Here is a 20950-nt window from a genome sequence, read left to right as displayed (position 1 = left end):
CTTTCAATGCGTCACTTCAAGCTGTCAACATACACGTCCAGCTGTTGAAAATCTAGCATATTCTTCGATTGACATCTATCACGGCTACCACGGCAAAGAAAGAAATCGATTATTATATAAAGCCTCACAATAAAATACAATAGGGTTAGACAGCTGTGAGTCACGTGACCTGCAGTTGGACGACGAGTCACTGAGGCGTGCATGTTTCGGAACGCACCGTTTGAGGTTACCTTCTCACACAGAGAGGGACATATATACCTTAACTGTATACAACGGTCGTAAACATGGCGAGTTTAAAGGGAGAGTGCTTGGCGTGATTTGGAAACAGGCAAGGTGGTCATGTAGGACATTGTTAAATGATATACCTGATTCAGGACGGTCTGAAGATGACGAATTTCTGTGGGAAGGAGAACCTGACAGTTTCAAAGATACTAGTACACGAATGGTAGCCTGTTCACCAGTATTTCTGTATACCTGGCTTATTAAATGCGAACACTTGGATGTTGTTGTTGTCTAACCCGGATTGTTGCAGCTGTTGTGCAAAGCTGTTCAAGGCATTCAGCGTAAATCGGCTTATTCCGTCGCCCGAATCAGCCATCACAAAGATATGGAGGAATTGTATTAAACTATTTCAACGTAAATCGAGTACAGGCCGAACCCAGTCGGTGTGACGTTTCGGATGAATCCGACAACGTCATGGTTGTGTTATGACATAGTCACGTGTATGACCGTCACTAAGAACTTTCAGACCATGCGTATTTTCGACCTTGTGACATACATCAGTTTTGTTACCAGGCTGAATATGTTGTCTGGATAATCCAAAAAATGTTTCAGTTGTAGTTCTCTCGACAGTGGTTCCATTTGTCAGAACTGAAAACTGGGTAGACCTGTTGTTGCTGCAATTTGATCAAATAATTCTGCATCAACTGGATTATTCCGATACCTGCAACAGCTCTCGTGAGGCAATACAGGAGTTACACTGCACGGTTTCAAAAAGTCGAAAGTCGAATACAGTCCGATCCCATTGCCATGTGAGTGTAATAGTCACGTGACCTGCTGAAACGAAAGAATCCACATCTAAGAAGTCTTCCTGTAAGTGGATTGAGATGAGTCGAGGATTTCTCCTATCTATGAGGATTGATTGTGGTGCAATTTCGCACAACATAGGCAAAATTATATTACACGATTGTACTGCTTGACTACAACTTTGACCCAGTTTGAGGAAACTTTTGTGGAATGAGATAATACTGCAGACTAGTGAAACTAGTGACGCCGTTTCAAATATGGATTGCTCCAAGTGTTGGAAGGAGTGATTGAGATTGGGTTGAGGTAAGCCGACAGATGTCTCAGGTCTTTGTCAGTGAGTGAGTGAGTGGCAACATTTCAGTGATATAGTCACGGGAACTAACGACAGTGAAAGAGGTTCATAAATATCTCACACCGAATTTATAACATTTTATGCAAATCATTAGTTATTACTATTGAAATACTAGAATCAGACACCTACCAAATTGAAACTCTCTTGCTGGTTACCATATCAACTGATTATCAGCTTCAGGGGTGGGGTGGGGTGGGGGGTGGAGGGGGTGGGGTAGTTTAGTGGTTGAAGCTTTCTCTCATCACACCGAAGACCCTGGTACAATTCCCCAAATGAATAAAATGTGTCACTACCCCCTTCTGGTTTCCACAGCTATGATATTGCTGGAATATTACCAAAAGTGATGTAAAACTAAACTCACTCACTCACTCACTCACTCACTCCATAACTCTTTCACGGGAAAAGTGCCTTTAACAACAGTAACTGTTGATGTTTGGAGATAGGTTAAGGAGGAAAATGTATTCAAGTATTCATGTGAGAATACCCTTGGAAATAATATCCTTTGAAAACAAAATCTACTAAAAAGTGTTATATAAAATGTCGCGCTTTATGGAAAACATTCCAAGGGAATGTATATCCAAAGACGTATATACGTATATACGTATATACGTCTTTGGTATATCGAATTTCACCCCTCTTTTTGAAATTGTATGATCAGTGTTTTCAAGAAAAACATACCCTCACAAGTATGCATGTTCAAAACTGTAAGCTGATATTCATTCCTTCAGGCAGAACACTACATATTCGCTCCTGTTGTGATTTGTTCTGTAATACGCTGTGAAGAGAGTTCCAGCGAGTGTAGGCTGACGACCCTGGTTAACCTTTCTGACTCCTGTCAGTTTGACGTCAGATGATAACGTCACTTGTGAACACGAGATTGATGCATCACTCAAGGGAGACAACAAGATCATTGTGCGGGATTATTATAGTTTGTGTCTTAAAGATACCGATAAGTCTGTGCGCCTGGTAATGCGAGAATTATTCCATGTTTGACGTTCTGAAGTGGTTTCACGTTCTGCTTGGCTTTAATGTTGTAGGGTTTACACATGACTTTCTTATCTAGTCGGTAGCGTTGGGTATTTAAAAAAATCATATTGCGATATATTGTGATATGTGTTGTTGTATTAGAGTATGTATTGCAATATATTCTGAAGGTGCCTGAGTGAGTGAGTTTAGTTTTACGCCGCACTCAGCAATATTCCAGCTGTATGGCGGCGGTCTGTAAATAATCGAGTCTGGACCAGACAATCCTGTCTGGACCAGACATATGATCAACAACATGAGCATCGATCTGCACAAATGGGAACCGATGACATGTGTCAACCAAGTCAGCGAGCCTGACCACCCGATCCCGTTAGTCGCCTCTTCCGACAAGCATAGTCGCCTTTTATGGCAAGCATGGGTTGCTGAAGGTCTATTCTACCCCCTGGTCTCTGAAGAGCATGGTTAAGGTAATGAAATTACTGTTTTCTTTCTTTCGAAACAATCCCACCGGCTAGTTTCCACTGAGAGGACCCATATGTGAACTGGGTCAACTGAAAATGTTTCCAAACTGAAGCCTTTGCTCGAAAGTTTCGAACTCTAGAAAAAACGTCCACAGTGGTGTCCGACACTTTGGTTGGGTTATCCCTGCAACGACTGCCCCTACGAATCTATTTTTTTATTTACATGTTTTAAAAGTGACGCAGTTGCAAGTATATGAACATACTCAAAACTATTAATGTATAATATACAGAAAATACAAATGTTATAACATTTTTGACTTCATCACAAAAATTAACGATCACGGTCACGGAAATTGTTGATCGTATCAGGTGAACTGGTGATCCGTCTAGCCACGGAAGTCGGACGTCTTGTCTGCATGATCAAAGATTTTAACCTCGTCTGCAGGCCGACAAAGTAAGGAGTGAGTGAGTTCAGTTTTACGCCGCACTCCGCAATATTCCAGCAATATGGTGTCGGTCTGTAAATAATCGTGAATGGACGAGACAGTCCAGTGATCAACGGCATGAGCGACAAAGTAAGATTGCCGTCTGTGGGATGACTCCACGCCCTGACACATGAACTTAACATCTTGTATGGAAACCGTGAAGATCAGGGGTTAGGAATGGTCTTCAGTAGCGCATGCAGTAACCCATGGCGACTAATGGGATCGCGTGGTCAGGCTCACTGACGTCGTCGAAACATGTCATGTTATTGATCACTGGATTGTCTGGTTCAGATTCGATTGTTTACAGACCGCAGCCTTATAGCGGGAATATTGCTGAGTGCGGCGTAAAACTAAACTCATTCATTTGTCATTGTGGGTCGGTGGTCTCGAGTTCGATTCTACACATAGGACCAATGTGTGAAGACAATATCTGGTGTCCTCCGTCGTGGCATTGTTGGAACGTTGCTAAAAGGCTTGAAACTAAACTAGCCCAATCACTAACAGTCATGCTACCTTTAACATAGCAAAAATAATTTGTCTGTCCCGGTCACGCATAGATGCCCTGCATCGTATTGCCGTCAAGATGTAACGTCGCGTATGGTGACATATATGTCTCCGTTAAGACAACTTTGTAGCTGAATGCGACTGTCTTTTGTTGCCCTCTGACAGATACCTTTCTGATACAGTAAAATTATTTCAGTTGCTTCCAAGTGGGAGATGTTCATATTCGACGTGTGAGAGATAGTCGGCCACTGTGTTCTCCTGTGAGATGGACATTTTCCACGTTTGTGAGACAGGCAGGGAGTAACGGACGTGTTCTCCTGTGAGATGGACATTTTCCACGTTTGTGAGACAGTCAGCGAGTAACGCATGTGTTCCCAGGTGAGGTGGACAGTTTGTGAGACAGTGAGTAGCGCAAGAATATTGAAGTATAATGTGACGTCGCAATGCTAAAACGTTGCTGACGTTGCCCACGCGAACTGAACAACACCGTATGGAGTGTTCTGTCCATACTGAACCCTTCTAATATGCTGGTGGTTGTTTTAGTCCCAGATTTGTAACCCACTTAATGCATACGTAGTTATCTCCCTTTGCCAAATCACGATCCGCTGATTCAGAACTTAGACCGCATACTCTGTCCTTAAGCTTTGCTAAATACCGCTCACCAACTGTCACCAATGATTGCGCTATATAAGTAATCGAATCTCGGTCAGAACGATATAGTGAGCAAAGATCCCCATCGACACGCAGTCAACTCGGTCACCGAGGCTGCCCGCCCGATCAGTTTAGTCGGTTCTTACTACTAGTAGAGTGTTTGGACTCGGAAGTGGCACAAGGGGCTCTGTACAAATTCTTGTGCTTGTGAGTGAGTGCGTGAGTGAACGGACGAGTGAGTGAGTATGGTTTTACGCCTCTTTTAGCAATATTCCAGCTATGTCACGGCGGGGAATACCAGAACTTGGTTTCGCTCAATGTATCAAAGAGGACAATCGAACTCCGGCCTTCTGCGCGAATAACCAATGCTTCAAGAATTAGGCTACCCAACAGCCCGCGAACGAACGAACGATGGAACGAACGATATCTCAGGTACATCACAGCGTGTCTGCATGCTGTGGGAGAAAATCCCGAAGTAATGACGTTAGTGTAACAGCAGGCACGGGTGTTGTGAGCGGGATAACTATGTGTTTGTCTCGCGGCCTTGACCGTGACGTCATGATCTGTCACCTGGCTGGCGACATAACGCTCTCCTCAGTATTCAGGCTCATAAGTCCTTAAATTGACTTGACGTAGCTAAGGGTGGACAAAGCAGTGACAGATGTTTATATGTAGTCAGGGCTAGTCGCTCGCCACGTCGAGTTCGATTCCCAGCATGGGTTCAATGTGTGACGTTGGAATATTGATAAAGATAAACCATATTGTAAACCAAAAGTCACTGTGTTCTGTAATCTGATTGGTTGAAAAACATGATCAAATGGTATTAGATTCCCGGAAACTGGAAGACTATTCACTGCGTAATTACACGTAAACAATTGTTTTGTTGTGTCATCAACAGTGGTCACGTCATTCAAATCATATTGTGCCGTAAAGTTAGAATGACGTCACAAATGAGCAACTCCAGACGCTACCATGGGAACCAGCTGAAACGGCCAGCTGATGACACTTTACTGCTGTACTCATACTCGATGTAAACGAGTGCAGACAGTAAAACCCCTTTGGTTTACTTTTTTGTTTACAATGTCGATAAACATCATGTGTTGGCCAATTTCGGGGAGTTATTGAGTATTTGAAGCACGGGAACATTTCATTTGAAACCTCCGGCTGACGCCGTCGGTTCCAAATGCATTCCCGTGCTTCAAATACTCAATAACACCCGGAAATTGGCCAACACATGATGTTTATCTCCTAACTCACATGTATCCACGTCCAGCTGTTGTAGTCCACTTAACCCCCTGGATGCCGAGTTTTTTTTCAAGCGCACATTTTCGTAAGGTTTGAAAAGTGAACGTTGTGCGAGATTTGCGCTCGCGTGGTACTGGATCTGCGTACGGCTATAAAATTGCACAGAAATGTAGAATATTTAATTTCTCATCAGTTGGTATAAATATATATGCGGCTACCTCAGGGGTCTGAGAAATAGACACTGCTAAAAGTTGTCCAAAACTTTTCTGTGTGTTGAAAAACAGTAAATTTCTCCGTTTTTTATCGTGCACCAATAAAAGCACTCTGCTACGGTTTTTTTTAATTTGGCATCTTAGCGGAAAGTGTGAGCGAAGAAAATACAGCTTGATATCTGAACGACATATGTGTATATGAAATGGATGTATGTACTAATGCATAACGTCATAATCACAAAATTAAAAATGACCTGCAATAAATGTCAAAAATCGATTTTTTACCATGACGTCAAACGTCGACACAGTATTCATGCACGTATAAAGATAAGGGGGCATAACTCAGCTATGGTTTACATTAGGTCAATGTAACTCCGATCACATGGAGAGAATTTGCTGTGGATACCGACAGTATATTTTCGTGATGTTTTGTTCACAGTGAACCAAACTATTCCAACACAAATTTCCCCAATGTGAGAGGATACCGTTTGGTAGTTTCACAATTTGTAAGAAAAGATGCAAGTGTACTACATCAAAAATCAGGCAATAGCGATTTGGATGTCCCTATCCGATACATATTTTAGTTCTTAGATTCCCATATTCTCCTGTTTGTGTATATGTATTTTTATTAATTTTCCATCATTATTAACGGAGTAACAGCAACATTTTCAAACGTAATGAAATAACTGAAAATAATGCGACATTTTAGTTGACGTCACAGCATGTTTTGTGCATTTTGTGACGTCGGAAAAAGACTACTCTGGTTGCTGATTAGTATATATCTAACCTAATTTCCACTCAATGTGTAAAAGATTTCGGCTTCTGTGTCAGAATTCAACACTTTTCAGCCAAAATATAAAATGAATGGTATTATCACTGAAATAGTGTCCTGAATATATCAACAATTACACGGTTTTACTACATATCTTATTGTGAGCAACACGCGCACCTACCTAGCATCAATTTAGCATAAATAAAAATTTCACAACACCTGAATATTCATTGAGTATTCATTTAGGAAAAAGACTTTTCTTCTCATGATTATGAAATTAATTCCCTTCATAAGTATGCAATGAAAGGTACAAAGAGATCGATGTTTCAGTAAAGAAGTATTAGAAAATGGACGTAATCCTTGTCCAAATTAAGACTTGACCTGATGTATATATTTTTAACAATTTCCGTATAAATATTGTTTGAGTTAGACATTCTGCCATCAGATATATTTTAATAGCATTTGAATTGACTTTATTATCTAAAAACAATGATAATGAATCATGAAACGTTTTGACAAACTCGCACCTGGTCAATTAATATTGATAATAGTTTTGTCTATAAAAACGACACGAACCAATACAATGAACAAGACAATTCCTTTAAATAGTAGTATGTGTGCCCCTACATTTGATAAAATGTACAAATCATTTTCATTAATATTATCCGTTTTACTTATAAGTTGGAATGAAATCGTTGTTTATTAACCTGTTCATATGAAACTGCAATATTTGTCCCAACGTACTGAATATTGCACATCACGGGAACTAAAGCACATGTTGCAGTAATGGCTACGTGTGATCTTCCAACACTTGTGTAGAGGCTTAAAATGTGGTATAATACACTTACTTAGACAGTTTCCCATGTAAATATTATTTAAACTATCAAAAGCTTTCAAAGAATAAAAACGGATACCTTATATCCACACATGATATGGTGTTGAACATGGATATACGTAGATACTGAAATCAGTTTCATGAAAAAATATCTGAACGATGCGCAAAATATACATCACAATACTAAAAGTGCAATCGGAATGGTATGGGCATTGTGTTTACTCTTGTTCAACCGACCTTCACCTCAAAGAAATTGCCTAATATGTGCAACAATGTTGACGTATGACATCACTACCGATGACCGATTTCTTTCAAAATGGCGGCTTCGCTGAGAAGGGTACACAGGATTTTGCGACGACATTTTTCTTGATTCAGGGATCTTTTGTATACAAATGTGAGATGTAAGTAATCAGAATTATTCTGACTATCTGTGTATTGTGATATGTTCTTATCGTTTACATTGTAAATGACGGAAGAAGCCAGAAATGCCGATAAGTACCGTTGTCGTTCTGCGTGATTTTGCGTCAGTCATGGCGTCACGCTGCACTAAAAGTTTGACAGTTTCTTATGAATTACCAAATTATTTCATTGTATCTATTTTCAATTTGCTATTTTTTGCCACGATACTCTTCCCCTGAATATACTAAGCGTATTGAGCTATTGTAAGCAATGATTAGAGGGCTGGATGTTAGGAAATTTCCGAAAATGCTACGCAGTGTAAAATTGGATTTTTTCTTTGTTTACATTTCAGTCAAGCGCTGTCTTTCGAGCACAGCGTTCGTTTTCATACAAAGTATATTTCGTTTCGTTTTGTCTAGACAGTTGGTATTGGTGACAAAGACCATTTGTAATTTGATTCTAAGATATATGGGGAATTCAATGATGCATTTGTCACAGCTAACTATGAAGTATACATGATGTAATAGGCTTCTCAATACCGGCCTTCTCGAAACGTGATTTAGTAAACACTATCCAATATGGCGGAAAGCGCACTTCAGCGTTCGTGTAAGTGTATTTTCGAAAACATCCCAACCGATTCTGGGTACATCGGTGACGTTTCAGAATTATCATTCCGGGTTACATGAAAACTTGATATCAGTGATCATTAATATGCTATTTTTGAAATGCATTACTCCCAGTAATTATCCGATTTTCACATTTCAAAACATACTGCAAATAACGCTGTGAATCTCGATTTTGTACAGTTTGAAAAATGGCGACATTTACGAAGAAGCCTATTTTGAAAGGCGATTTTAAGCACTTTCGCTTGGTCTGAGATAATTGTGGATGGTATCAAGAAACTGGGAATTTTCCGCAGAATTCAAAACTGTGAAGTATTTATATATGCGTGGTATATTTAGAATTTTATTCGACTTCAAAGTGAGGGGTGAAGAGGAGGGACATATATGTCCCTGTGGCATCCAGGGGGTTAAGCCCTCGAAATTTATTGACCTCACGCAGAATAACAGATCTGAAAGATTTGATTCCAGTCTAATTCGGTATAATGCCTCTGGACGTTATAAGGTTACCTCACCTGGTCTGGCAGGTCGTTCCTCTTGGTGGTAGTCAAGCGGCCGAAGGCCGGGTTCGATTCCCAGCATGGGTACAGTGTGTGAACCCCATTTCTGGTGTCGCCCGACGTGATATTGCTGGGATAGTAGTAAAACAGCGTAAAACCCATCTTGGAACGGTAGCAAAGATAGTTCCGAAAGATTACACAGAAAAGAATATGGGTTGTTCAAAATTCCGGAAAAGAAACGTCAGTGGCAAAATGAAAATAATCGCCCAGTACGCTTCACAATACAATATATCTAGACATATTGTACTATGAAGCAGGGGCCATCTCAAAATGTTCATATTTTTACAAAAATCTTTAATTCCCGCAATGACACTTCGCTAGACATTACGTTTTTAGTACTTTCGGTGACAAACAACATTTTATTCCTTTTCGAATATTGTCATGGTTGTCAGTTGACAATAAGGACCCGATAATCCCTGCAGATGGGATAGCCAAGCATGCTTGTACACTTCGTCCGACCTCCTTAAGACCCGTGAAGGTCCGGGATAGATAAGGTCTTCAGCAACCCATTCTTGCCATAAAAGGCGACTGTACTTGTCATAAGAGGCGACTAACGGGATCGGGTGGTCAGGCTCGCGGACTTGTTTGACACATATCATCAGTTCCCAGTTGTGCAGATCGATGTTCATGCTGTTGATCACTGGATAGTCCACAACCGATTATTTACAGACGCTGGAATATTGCTGAGTGCGGCGTAAAACTGAACTCACTAACTCCCTCCTTAAGTCATATCTGGCAATTGCGCAATTTGAATCCAGAAGTGGTTCTTAAATGCATACAGAAAGTCCGTTACCAGAAGCTAGCTGGAGCTCGTGTCGCGTGTCGCAAGTTGGCGCGCGCAAAGGGAGCTGGGAACCAGTATGGTGACGAGAGTAGCGCCTTGCGAGATATAGTATTTAACAAATGTAACATATTTGACATTCAGGGTTGTACGGTACGAACAAATATAGAATTCTATGAATATATTTCGCGAAAGAACAGGACCCACATGTGCGGTTTATGATGCATCATGGTGCTTGAGTGTATTAACATGGACAATGAGTCTTTGTACTCGTATATTACGCAAGAAAACACAGACAGAACATTGGGAACAATGGAGCTTTGTTAATTTTGTTAAAAACGGTTAACAATTGTATCGTATGTGTATTATTTTTAATGTACGTAAGACAATTGTCTAGACAACAGCAAAGTCATCAAAGCAGGAGTTTGGCACAAACTATAACTTCATGTCAGTGAATCGTCCTGTTCTTTGCTACATACTGATGCAGTGTTTCCATGTTTCCAATTGGTGGAAGGCTTGAAATGTCACTAACTGATTTGGAGTAATTGTTGGTATTCATTTTATTGTGTAGTTAAGTTAGCCAGTGTTGTTTCTTTGTCTATAGCGTCCTCCCCTAGAGCGGAAGGTCGCTGGTTCCATCATCAGGCTCACCAAAAAACGATAAAATGTAGTACTGGTAGATCACTGTCTGGCACTCGGCATTAAAGGATAAAACAAGGGCTGGTTGGCCTGAAGTCAGTATAGTGTGACTGAGTGGGTATTCATGGCATAACTGTGGCATGGTGGCTCAGTTACCGGACACTATAAGACCACCTATTATGTCTGGGCTAGTGCAAGCAGCCACACATACACACTCATGCATGTCGCCATGTGAGCGAAATACTCTTAAGCACCTCACCTCACCTCACCTCACCTCACCGATCCGATCCGATCCGATCCGATCCGATCCGATCCGATCCGATTGCTGGAATCTGCAAAAACCGGCGTAAAATCCAGTCAAACAGATAGCTGGTGATGTGAACTTTCTGATACTTCTGCAAAACTGTCTCCCACGCACCCACCCCACCCCAGATTTTGCAAAATATTCCATGCTGTTTAAAGGTACTGTTTACACATGAACTGATATATTGTAAACCAAATGCGTAGCAAATTCTTAAGAAAACTTTTCATCGAAACACAGATATTCACCTGCTCGATCTTTACACATGCTTTTCTGCAATTTATTAATGATCTGTACCTGTATAAAAGATGACTCCCAGTTCGTCTAAGCCTATTACGGAGACCCACAAGCACTACCCGTACCTATCACTAATCCACAAGTTTCCATTCTTCAGGAAGGTTAATCGTGCCAGGAATCGTTGTGTATTGCACGCAAACGCCTCCCAAAATGTGTTTGTAAACGTGTGTCATACAGCAGGAAAAGGTTCAAAGTAATGCACGTGCAATGTGTCGGGCACATGAATAGATACATCGGCTACAAAAGGCCAGTTGGTCAATTGAAACGATTAGCTGACGCGACCTTGTACTAGGGTTTGTTAGACTCAGTATAAGAACAAACGCATAACACTGAACCTAACTTTACTTTGACTGGCTCGGAGCGTTGACATCTCTCAGTAGTGTGTTGTATGTGTTTTCCAGACCAGATGTTGTGCCCAGAGCTAGCCAAACCTCCACCTCCCATCATCATCACGGCAAATAACGTTGATGACGTCCGTGTCAGCACGTACCAGCGTGACCCCGGGACTAGGGTCACCGTGACCTGCTTCGTGGCTTCCAGCTACACTCTGATTGGTGACAATGTGCTCACGTGTCTTAGCAACGGCTCGTGGGACAAACCGGTACCAAGATGTGTACCGACAACGAGAAGTACCCGTAAGTAAGGCAAGCCTTTCAGATACGAGTGTCATCATTACAATTCCTTTAATATTGTCATGGGTCATATATTGTCTTGCTGGATTTCAACGGGGTCCTCGGGGCAGTAGGGTTGGCTATTGGTCAAGGTGTTCGCTCGTCACGCCAGGTTCGATTCCCCACATGGGCACATTGTGTGAAGCTCATTTCTGGTTTCCCCATCCGTGATATTGCTGAAATGCTGTTAGCTAACTGCACTTACTCACTGAAAGGGTGGTGCCAAATTACAGAGGCAGACTAACGTGTTTTTTTATTAGACTGACACTCGTGACCAGGTTTTGTGTTTCTGCCACAGCCAGACTGCGACCCGTTTCCCTCGTGCAATCACTTTTTATGACTGGGTTCCGTCTATGGACAAACGGACATAGTTAAAAGAAAGAGTGAATGAGCATGGTTTTTACGACGCATTCAGAAATATTCCAGCAATATCACGGCATGGGGAACACCAAAAATAGGCTTCAAACATTGTACCCATGTGGTTAGTCGAACCTGGACCTTCGGCGTGACGAACGAACGCTTTGACTACCGGGGTGCCATACCACCCACAAAACTAAAAAGAAAATTGTGAACCCGGGGGACTATAGTGTTATATTTCCCCCATATATGTATACATTGCAGATGGTCTTTACACCAAAAAGGAACCTATACTGACACATAGTAAGATTAAACGCAAGTAATAGCCTAAATTACGTTAATTACAGATAAAAAATACATGTAACATCAATGATTATTCCCCAATGATTCCCCAATGACTTGAGAACTAGATGCCCTGCGTGCATTCTGATTGGTTTGTCTTATTTTCGCTCAGAACTTTCATCGATAGGGGCACGGGTCTTCTTGCAGGTTGCTGAAAAGGGCTAACGTTGACGAATACGTTTCTGGATATATTCGCGCATGCGTGGTGTTATCGAAACAGGACCTTGGAATCAACTAGTTTGCTTTGAGCGATTGAATCAGAACCAAATGGTCTTCCAAGGGTATATTGTGAATTTTCGAGGCACATTGATTCGTTAGACTTTCACACATTCTTTTTGTGGCACATTCAGTATAGAATAATATGTACGCTGTCCAGATCTTTTAAATACCAAAAGGTCCGGAGTAGAATAGGCCTTCAGCAACCCATGCATGTTATAAAAGGCGACTCTGCCTGTCGTAAGAGGCGTCTAACGGGCGGTCGGTCTCACCGACTTGCTTGACACATGTCATCGGTTCCCGATCGCGCTGATCGATGTTCATGCTGTTGATCACTGAATTGTCTGGTCCACACTCGATTATTTACAGACCGCCGTCATATAGCTGGAATATTGCCGAGAGTGGCGTAAACCTCAGATCCCTCACTCACTCTAGATGGCACCTTGCCTCTAAATGCTCGAATATCGGGATACAACCCTCTTTTCAACAACTCCATGTCCTTGTTGGCGTACCAAAGTGGCGAATGGGTCAATGCAGGTTATACCGAAAGAACTTAGATGTACCGCCTCTTATCTTACCTCACACATAAATGTTTTCTGATTGCATTAGCACTCTTCTGTTGTTGTCTCCACTCACAAGCGAGTAACATTTTCTATGTAGCCGTCTGGGAATACCGAACTCATTGGGTAATTCTTCATTTGTTAGTAAATCGTCATCTCGAATAACATTTAATCATGTATGATGCATGGGAATTACCGATGTTTTGAGAAGGCAAATCTAAGGAAGGGAGATAAGTCTTAATCTGCTGTTCCTGCCTGCAAAATCTAACGATGTCAACAAATGTTTTCAACTCGTGATTCAAACACTTCAAAATTATCATTGAGGTGATAGGTAAGATAAATGCATTGTTCTCTGGCACATTTGGTTACATCTTTGGTTACATTAGAAGTTGTATGCTGGTCACGAGGGGAACATGACTTGATGTACCCACGATGACATCGTGGGTACAGCAACTCATATTCCCCTCGTGACCAGTGAACAACTTACAGCATAAACGAAGATATGACAAAATGCACAGGGGCTTGTATCGCTTAGGGTGAGTGAGTGGGTGAGTTTAGTTTTTCGCCGCTTTTAGCAATATTCCAGCAATATCACGACGGGGGACACCAGAAATTGGGCTTCACACATTGTACACGTGTGGGGAATCGAACCCGGGTCTTGGGCGTGGCGAGCGAACGCTTTAACCACTGGATTATCCCACCGCCCCGTATCGCTTTAAAAAAAGTGTTAGAAAGACATATAGCTTTACAGGCCCTACCCTAGTGCTATATAAAGGACCTTTTTATAAAGTAAGCCCCTGTGGCAAAAAGGTGCCTCACTTTGAGAAGGTAATCGCGAAATAAAAAAGATGTCTACGGCTCGTCAGCCCTTGTATGAATATACACCAAGTCCTCTCATATTTTTTCTGAAACTATCTATTTTTAGCTGCACCACCAATCACGACTGTGCCATCTGCCACGACAGGTGACCTGACGCTCCTCCCACTCATGGTGGGGGCGGGGCTTGCGGCGCTGGTGTGTTTGTTTCTGGCTATACTGATGTGTTGTGCGGCTTACTTTTGGAGGCGAGACAATCGGAAACAAACACACACCGAAAAAAGGTAACAAAGAGCATTTCGCGTTCTGACTGAGTGAGTTAGTTTTATGAGGCTTTCAGCAGTAATCTTGCAATGTCACGGTGGGGGACACCATCGTACCCTTGTGGAGAGGCCATCAAAAAAAAAAATGCGACATTTTGAAGGGCATTTTGTTTTAATGAAAACTGAGCACACAATTAAGATATTCTCCAAAATATGTACATGAAATTATAGATTTACCGGTCTTTGTGCCAGTGTCAACCGGCTGTGCGACATGTCACTCATATTACCAAACATTGTGAGCTTCCAGTCTGCACTGACACCTGTGATCGATCTAGTGCGGCGCTAAGGAACATTCATTCACTCAACAACACTGTGTGAGTGATTGAGTTTACTTTAACGCCGCACTCTGACGTGTCCCTCCTGTATGGAGGAGATCTGTAAATAATCGAGTCTGAGCCAAGGAATCCAGTGATCAACAGCATGAGCATCGATTTATGCAACTGGCATAGGATGACATACATGTGTCAATCAAGTTCGCCCGATCCTGTCGGTCGCCTCTTACCACAAGCATGGGTTACTGAAGATCAGCTTTAACCCGGAACTTCACGGATCTCTTTAGGAAATTAAGTAGACCTTATGAACGCACATTTCAAGAAGGAAACCCATACAACTGTACGTCGTAATATAGGGAAGCTGTATTATAAGGCCCTTGAATATTTTGTTACAATACAACGGAACATAACCATCTGATTCTCCTGGCCCTAGCCCACGAGGTGACTAGTCTAAGGGAAGTAACTCTTCAAAGTATTCACGGACGACGACCGGTCGCTTTGGCTCGTTCACTGTTACAGGACACACAAAACCAAACATGTTCACATTCTGTAGTAGTGTTGTAGCTTTACAAAATTATCTAATATATCAACAACGGCTACATGTACGTGTGTGTATTGTCTGGCCTTAAAAAGCTATAAAGAAAGAAGACTTCACTCAGCTCCTTTTCATAGTACTGGTTCTGAGGGATCTAAACAGACCAACCCCAGTCCCGCACAAAATGCCGACAACCCGGAATTACCTGTAGTCACATTCAGTATAAGTCATCATGTAAAGAAGACAACAGTAAATATTAAGAATATATGGTCAGTTTTATTTAGTGGATGGGTGTGCTTTGACAAAATCGTTATAAAAATCATACACAAAATCACCCAATCACAGATGTCAGATGATTAGCGCCTTTCGAGGGCATTTAGAAGTGATACACATTAAGACAAGAGTTTTTTGTGGATGACAACTTCTTTATTGTGAAGGGTCACGATGCTTCGAAGTATGTTATATTTCTTCATCACCTGACCCTTCACAATAAAGAAGTTGTCATCAATAAAAACTCTTGTCATCAGTTGATTTAGTTTACACTGAAGTGCTTTGTTAACTACGGTTTCTGATTTGGTATAGTCTGACCTGTAGGTGTGTGCGTGTTTGTGTGGGTTTGCTGTACGTTTGTGTGAATATATGAGTGTGTGTGTGTGTACATGGTTTAATAGTTTTCAAGGGCCATTCCTTTGCATAGGACAATTCCTTTGCTCTGCACCATTTTTGTGTTAGGTACCATTCCTTTGCTCTGCACCATTCTTGTGTTAGGTACCATTCCTTTGCTCTGCACCATTCTTGTGTTAGGTACCATTCCTTTGCTCTGCACCATTCATTTGTTAGGTACCATTTCTTTCCTTAGGACTATTTTTTTATTAGTTATCATTCCTTTGTTTTTGACCAATCCTTTGCTAGGCACCATTCCTGTGTTAGGTACCATTCATTTATTATGTACTATTCCTTTCCATAGAACCATTCCTTTGTTAGGTACCATTCCTTTGCTTAGGACCATTCCTTTGTTAGGTACCATTCCTTTGCGTGGGACCATTCCTTTGTTAGTTACTATTCCTTTCCATAGAACCATTCCTTTGTTAGGCCCCATTCTTTTGTTAGGCACCATTCCTTTGTTAAGCACCATTCCTTTGTTAGGTACCATTCCTTTGCTTAGGACCATTCCTTTGTTAGGTACCATTCCTTTGCGTGGGATCATTCCTTTGTTAGGTACCATTCCTTTGCATGGGACCATTCCTTTGTCAGGTACCATTTCTTTGTTACTTACCATTCCTTTGTAACGCACAATCCTTTGCATGGCACCATTCTTTTGTTAGGTACCATTCTTTTCCTTAGAACCATTTACTTATTAAGTGCAATTCCTTTGTCCTTGACCAATCCTTTGTTAAGCACTATTCCTGTCTTAGGTATCATTCCTTTGCTTCGGACCATTCCTTTGCTGGGTACCATTCCTTTGGAACGCACAATCCATTGTTAAGCACCATTCTTTTGTTAGGTACCATTTCTTTCCTTAGGACTCTTTATGCATTAGTTACCATTCCTTTGTCTTTGACCAATCCTTTGTTAGGCACCATTCCTGTGTTAGGTACCATTCATTTATTATGTACTATTCCTTTCCATAGAACCATTCCTTTGTTAGGTACCATTCCTTTGCTAAGGACTATTCCTTTGTTAGGTACCATTCATTTGTTAGGCACCATTCCTTTGTTAGGCACTGCCACCATTCTTTTGCTAGTCGCCATTCCTTTGTTAGGTACCATTTCTTTGTTAAGCACCATTCCTTGTTAAGTACCATTCCTTTGTTATGCACCATTCCTTTATTAAACACTATTCCCGTGTTAGGTATCATTCCTTTGCATAGGACCATTCCTTTGTTACGTACCATTCCTGTGTTAGGCACCATTCCTGTGTTACGTACCATTCCTTTGTTAGGACCATTCCTTTCTTAGGTACCATTCCTCTGTTAGGTACTGGCACCATTCCCTTGTTAGGCACCATTCCGGTTTTAGGTTTCCATTCCTTTGCTAAGGACCATTCCTTTGCTAGGGACCATTCCTTTGTTAGGTACCATTCCTTTGTTTTCACCATTTCTTTTGCTTGGGGTCATTTCTTTGTTAGGTACCATTGCTTTGCTTAGAACCATTCCTTTGTTAGGTACCGTTTTTTGTTAGTTACCATTCCTTTGCTAGGCACCATTCCTTTGTTAGGTACATTCCTTTGTTAGGTATTACACAGAAGTCGGAACCCCAAGACTCTCGTGAATCTGCTGGAGGATGTTTTACGCCACTTTTAGCAATATTGCATCAGTATCCTAGCGGAGGATAGCAAAACTGGTCTTGTACTCATGTAGCGTGTTCATGCTGTTGATCACTGGATTCTCTGGTCGAGACTCTACTCACAGACAGCCACTATATGGCTGAAATGTGTCCGACTGCGGCGTAAAACAAACAAGAAACTGAGACATAAAGACTCTGTACTGGATGATCTCTGTAGTGTGATCCATAGTGAAAAACAAAACAAAGAAAGAAACAAACAAAGCATATGTTTGTACAGCCTTTACATGCATTTTCCGTTTCAGAACGTTTAATTTGAGTGCAGTTTTAGTAGAATTCCTGTATCAAGCTACAAAAGTTGAACACGGTTACATTTGTGCAGTAGACAGTAGGCATGTGACTAATATCGTTTCATAAAATAAAAGTGAAATAGAAAGAATGTAAAAAAAACGTTTCCCCATAGTCGTTTCATTTTTTTCAGTGTAATGAAACAAACAGTTATTTCAGATCGCCATCTCCAGGCACCATGACAACGGAAATCTACGACAGCAGGAATGTGACCTTTGATGACTTCTCGCGAGAATCCTGGAGATCACCTCCACCTACCATTGGAAGCAGTGATCGACGTGTGGCACATGATCAGCGGATACCACGGCAGCCCGACCCTACATGGTTTTATATGCTGCCCAGGAAGAGCGAGGTGGTAGTGCCGTATGTATGAAGGCATGTGGAGTTATCTCCCTTTGAAATACAGGATACTCACCCATTCGTAACTACTCGTGTCATTTCGACAAGCCGGATGGCGTCTCGAAACCCTCTCATGACCACGTTTACGACTGGGTCCTGTTTAAGCTCAAACGGAGATGGAGACGAAAATAGTCTCGTAAGATCAACATGACTCTACGAATGTCGTACATCCCGTGGGCAAAACAGAAACACGGTTATTCCCTTTGCAAATATGTTTCAGTATTGAAAGTCGTTCATCTTTTAGTTCAAAGTTTATGTTTGAATTGTGGTTGGTATATTTTTCGTGAAGTTTTAAAGTTCAGCGGTTTCGCCATTTTCATGCTTCCATGCGATTTGATTGGTTTGCCACGATTCTTGGCAATACCGGCGTACAAGAGGGGCACGAATCCTCTTGTAGGTCACGGAAGAAGACGATAGTTACGAATGGCTACGAGTCTAGATTTACACTGCACCCGGCAATATTCCAGCTATATGGCTGTCTGTAAATAGTCGAGTCTGGCGATGGAGGGTGTGAATCAAAGGGATTAACAACAACACCAGTGGATGATAGTAATGAGTGAGCGAGTGAGTTACGTTTTACGACAAACTCAGCAATATTCCAGCGATATGGCAGTTGTCTGCAAGTAATCGAGTCTGGACCAGACAACCCAGTGATCAACAGCTTTAGCATCGATTTGCGCAATTGGGAACCAATGACATGCGTCAAGGAAGTCAGCAAAACTTCCCGTTAGTCCCTTCTTTCAACAATCATGGGTTTTTCTAAAGGCCAATATTCTAACCCCGACCTTCAAGGGGCCGGGGTAGCGTAGTGGTTGAATCGTTTGCCGAAGTCCCGGGTTCGACCCCCAAAATGCTTCACAATGCGTGAAGACCATTTCAAATGCTACCCCTAAACTCTTGCTTGAACGAAGCCAAGCTTCAAACGGCAGCATGTATTTTCTGGTGATAGAGGGACGTGGGGTAGAGAAAGATGAGGAATATGGACCATCCTACTGAATTTTATTTTTTTCTATATATTTTTAAAAATAAAATTGCAGTATCAAGCTATCAATAGCATTGTATCATATTCGTTTCTTTGTTATTATTGGGGTTTTTTAAAAAAAATTGTGTACAATCAGTTACAAATATGTTTTTTTAAACAGTTATTTCAGATCACCATATCCAGGCACCATGACAACAGGAATCTACGATAATAGGATCATAGCCTATGATGACTTCTCGTCAGAATCCTGGGGATCATATCCACCTCCAGTTACCATGGCAACCATTGGAAGCAAACATAGACTCGTGTCACATGACCTGCGTACGACCAGACAGCACAACCTTACATGGTTTTCTATGCTGCCCAAAAATAACGATGTGATAGCGCCGTATGTATGAAGGCATGTGAAGTTATCTCCCTTTGAGACATAAGATACGTGTCGTTATTACCTTAATCGTTTGCATATGCCACCTGTTATCAGCCATGAATATATGAGCTGACAAATGTCGTGTTTTGAAACAGCTATTGTGCGAGAGAGTTCAGTTTTACGCCATTTTTGACAATATTCCAGCAATATCACAGCAGTGGACACCAGAAATATAACTTACAAGTAAAATGCGAAAAGTTACTAAGTATGGTTTTACACATATTCCAGCTATATTTACAGCGTGTTTACGGCAGACATCACAAGTCATAGCCGTTTTTGCGAGAGCTTTGGGATAGCCTAGTGGTTAAAGCGTTCGCTCGTCACGCCGATGGCCCCGGGTTCAGTGCCCCACACTGGTACAACGTAAAGGCCATATTTGTTGTCCCTCGCCATGATATTGCTAGAATACTGCTAAGATGGAGTAGAACGAAACACCCCCCTCAACGAGGAGGCCACATGACCACTTGGTCTTAAAGAAAGAAGAGGCTACACCTGAAAATGGCAGCATGTATTTTCTGATGTTGATGGACCGTGGTGTAGAGAAAGGCGTGGGCTATGGGCCATGATGCTGAATGAGGCAGCTACAAACCACGAAAACTTGTGACAACTGGATGTTTATAAAGTGGAAGCTGTATAATCCGGCACTCATCGGGACTGAAGAAATAATCCGGTTTAGACAACGCGCCGGACTGTTGAGCTGATGATTGGGGTTGAGATTTTATGCTGGTGTTGACACCTTGCCGGGTTGGACAGATGGCGGATTTGACAGCTTCCACTGTAATCCCAACAGTGTTGACACATCCACCGAAGATTCTGTTCCAGGAAATGTGTTCAGGAGAGTCTGTGAGACCTGACTATTAGAGATGTAAGGACGAAGAGGATAATGGCAGATTTAGTATAAAAAGGACAAACGTTTTCCCATTGCACTGGATTTTTTTGTGAATGAAACATGGATTTTCATAATCGGTAACAATTGTGCTTGTGCTGGCTAAACAGACTTAGTCGTTGTCATTACATTTATGTGTAGAGTTTGAACAAGATAATCAACTGATTAAAATTTCACGTTTACATGTCAGTGCGAAATAGTTTCCAATTTTTTCTAATTTTAACTATGCCTGAGAGTTACCAGTCCACAAAAAGATTCACTAGTCCGAAATTTAAATGAAGACATCTTGATACACAGACCCGTGAAGGTCCGGGGCAGAATAGGCCTTCAGCAACCCATGCTTGCCATAAAAGGCGACTATGCTTGTCGTAAGAGGCGACTAACGGGATCGGGTGGTCCGGCTCGCTGAC

General features: G+C 41.7%; 1 protein-coding gene across 5 annotated transcripts; it reads left to right on the top strand.

Annotated features, from left to right (window-relative positions):
• Positions 1 to 219: 219 nt before the first annotated feature.
• Positions 220 to 20729, top strand: LOC137259889 (uncharacterized). 5 transcript variants are annotated; one of them, XM_067797534.1, is made up of 6 exons: positions 220 to 1329; positions 4009 to 4190; positions 11526 to 11759; positions 14196 to 14370; positions 18006 to 18209; positions 19388 to 20729. In XM_067797534.1, the coding sequence occupies exons 3-6, from the start codon at positions 11531 to 11533 to the stop codon at positions 19623 to 19625; spliced, it is 846 nt and encodes a 281-aa protein (XP_067653635.1). In that variant the 5' UTR covers positions 220 to 1329; positions 4009 to 4190; positions 11526 to 11530; the 3' UTR covers positions 19626 to 20729. The 5 variants fall into 5 exon arrangements, with proteins under 5 accessions (XP_067653635.1, XP_067653632.1, XP_067653633.1 ...); XM_067797531.1 differs by having other exon boundaries at positions 17997 to 18209; XM_067797532.1 differs by having other exon boundaries at positions 4009 to 4214; positions 17997 to 18209.
• The last annotated feature ends 221 nt before the right edge of the window (positions 20730 to 20950 follow it).

This window comes from Haliotis asinina, chromosome 13, assembly GCF_037392515.1.
Source record: "Haliotis asinina isolate JCU_RB_2024 chromosome 13, JCU_Hal_asi_v2, whole genome shotgun sequence".
NCBI lineage: Eukaryota > Metazoa > Mollusca > Gastropoda > Lepetellida > Haliotidae > Haliotis > Haliotis asinina.
Note: the sequence above shows the minus strand (reverse complement) of the source record. Positions and strands in the feature narration are given on the sequence as shown.

Coding starts and splice junctions, on each gene's coding strand:
- LOC137259889 (XM_067797533.1), top strand. CDS start 11,531: ATGTTGTGCCCAGAGCTAGCCAAACCTCCACCTCCCATCATCATCACG. Junction 11,760..14,195: donor ACCGACAACGAGAAGTACCC/GTAAGTAAGGCA, acceptor ATCTATTTTTAG/CTGCACCACCAATCACGACT. Junction 18,210..19,387: donor AAGAGCGAGGTGGTAGTGCC/GTATGTATGAAG, acceptor TTTTTTAAACAG/TTATTTCAGATCACCATATC.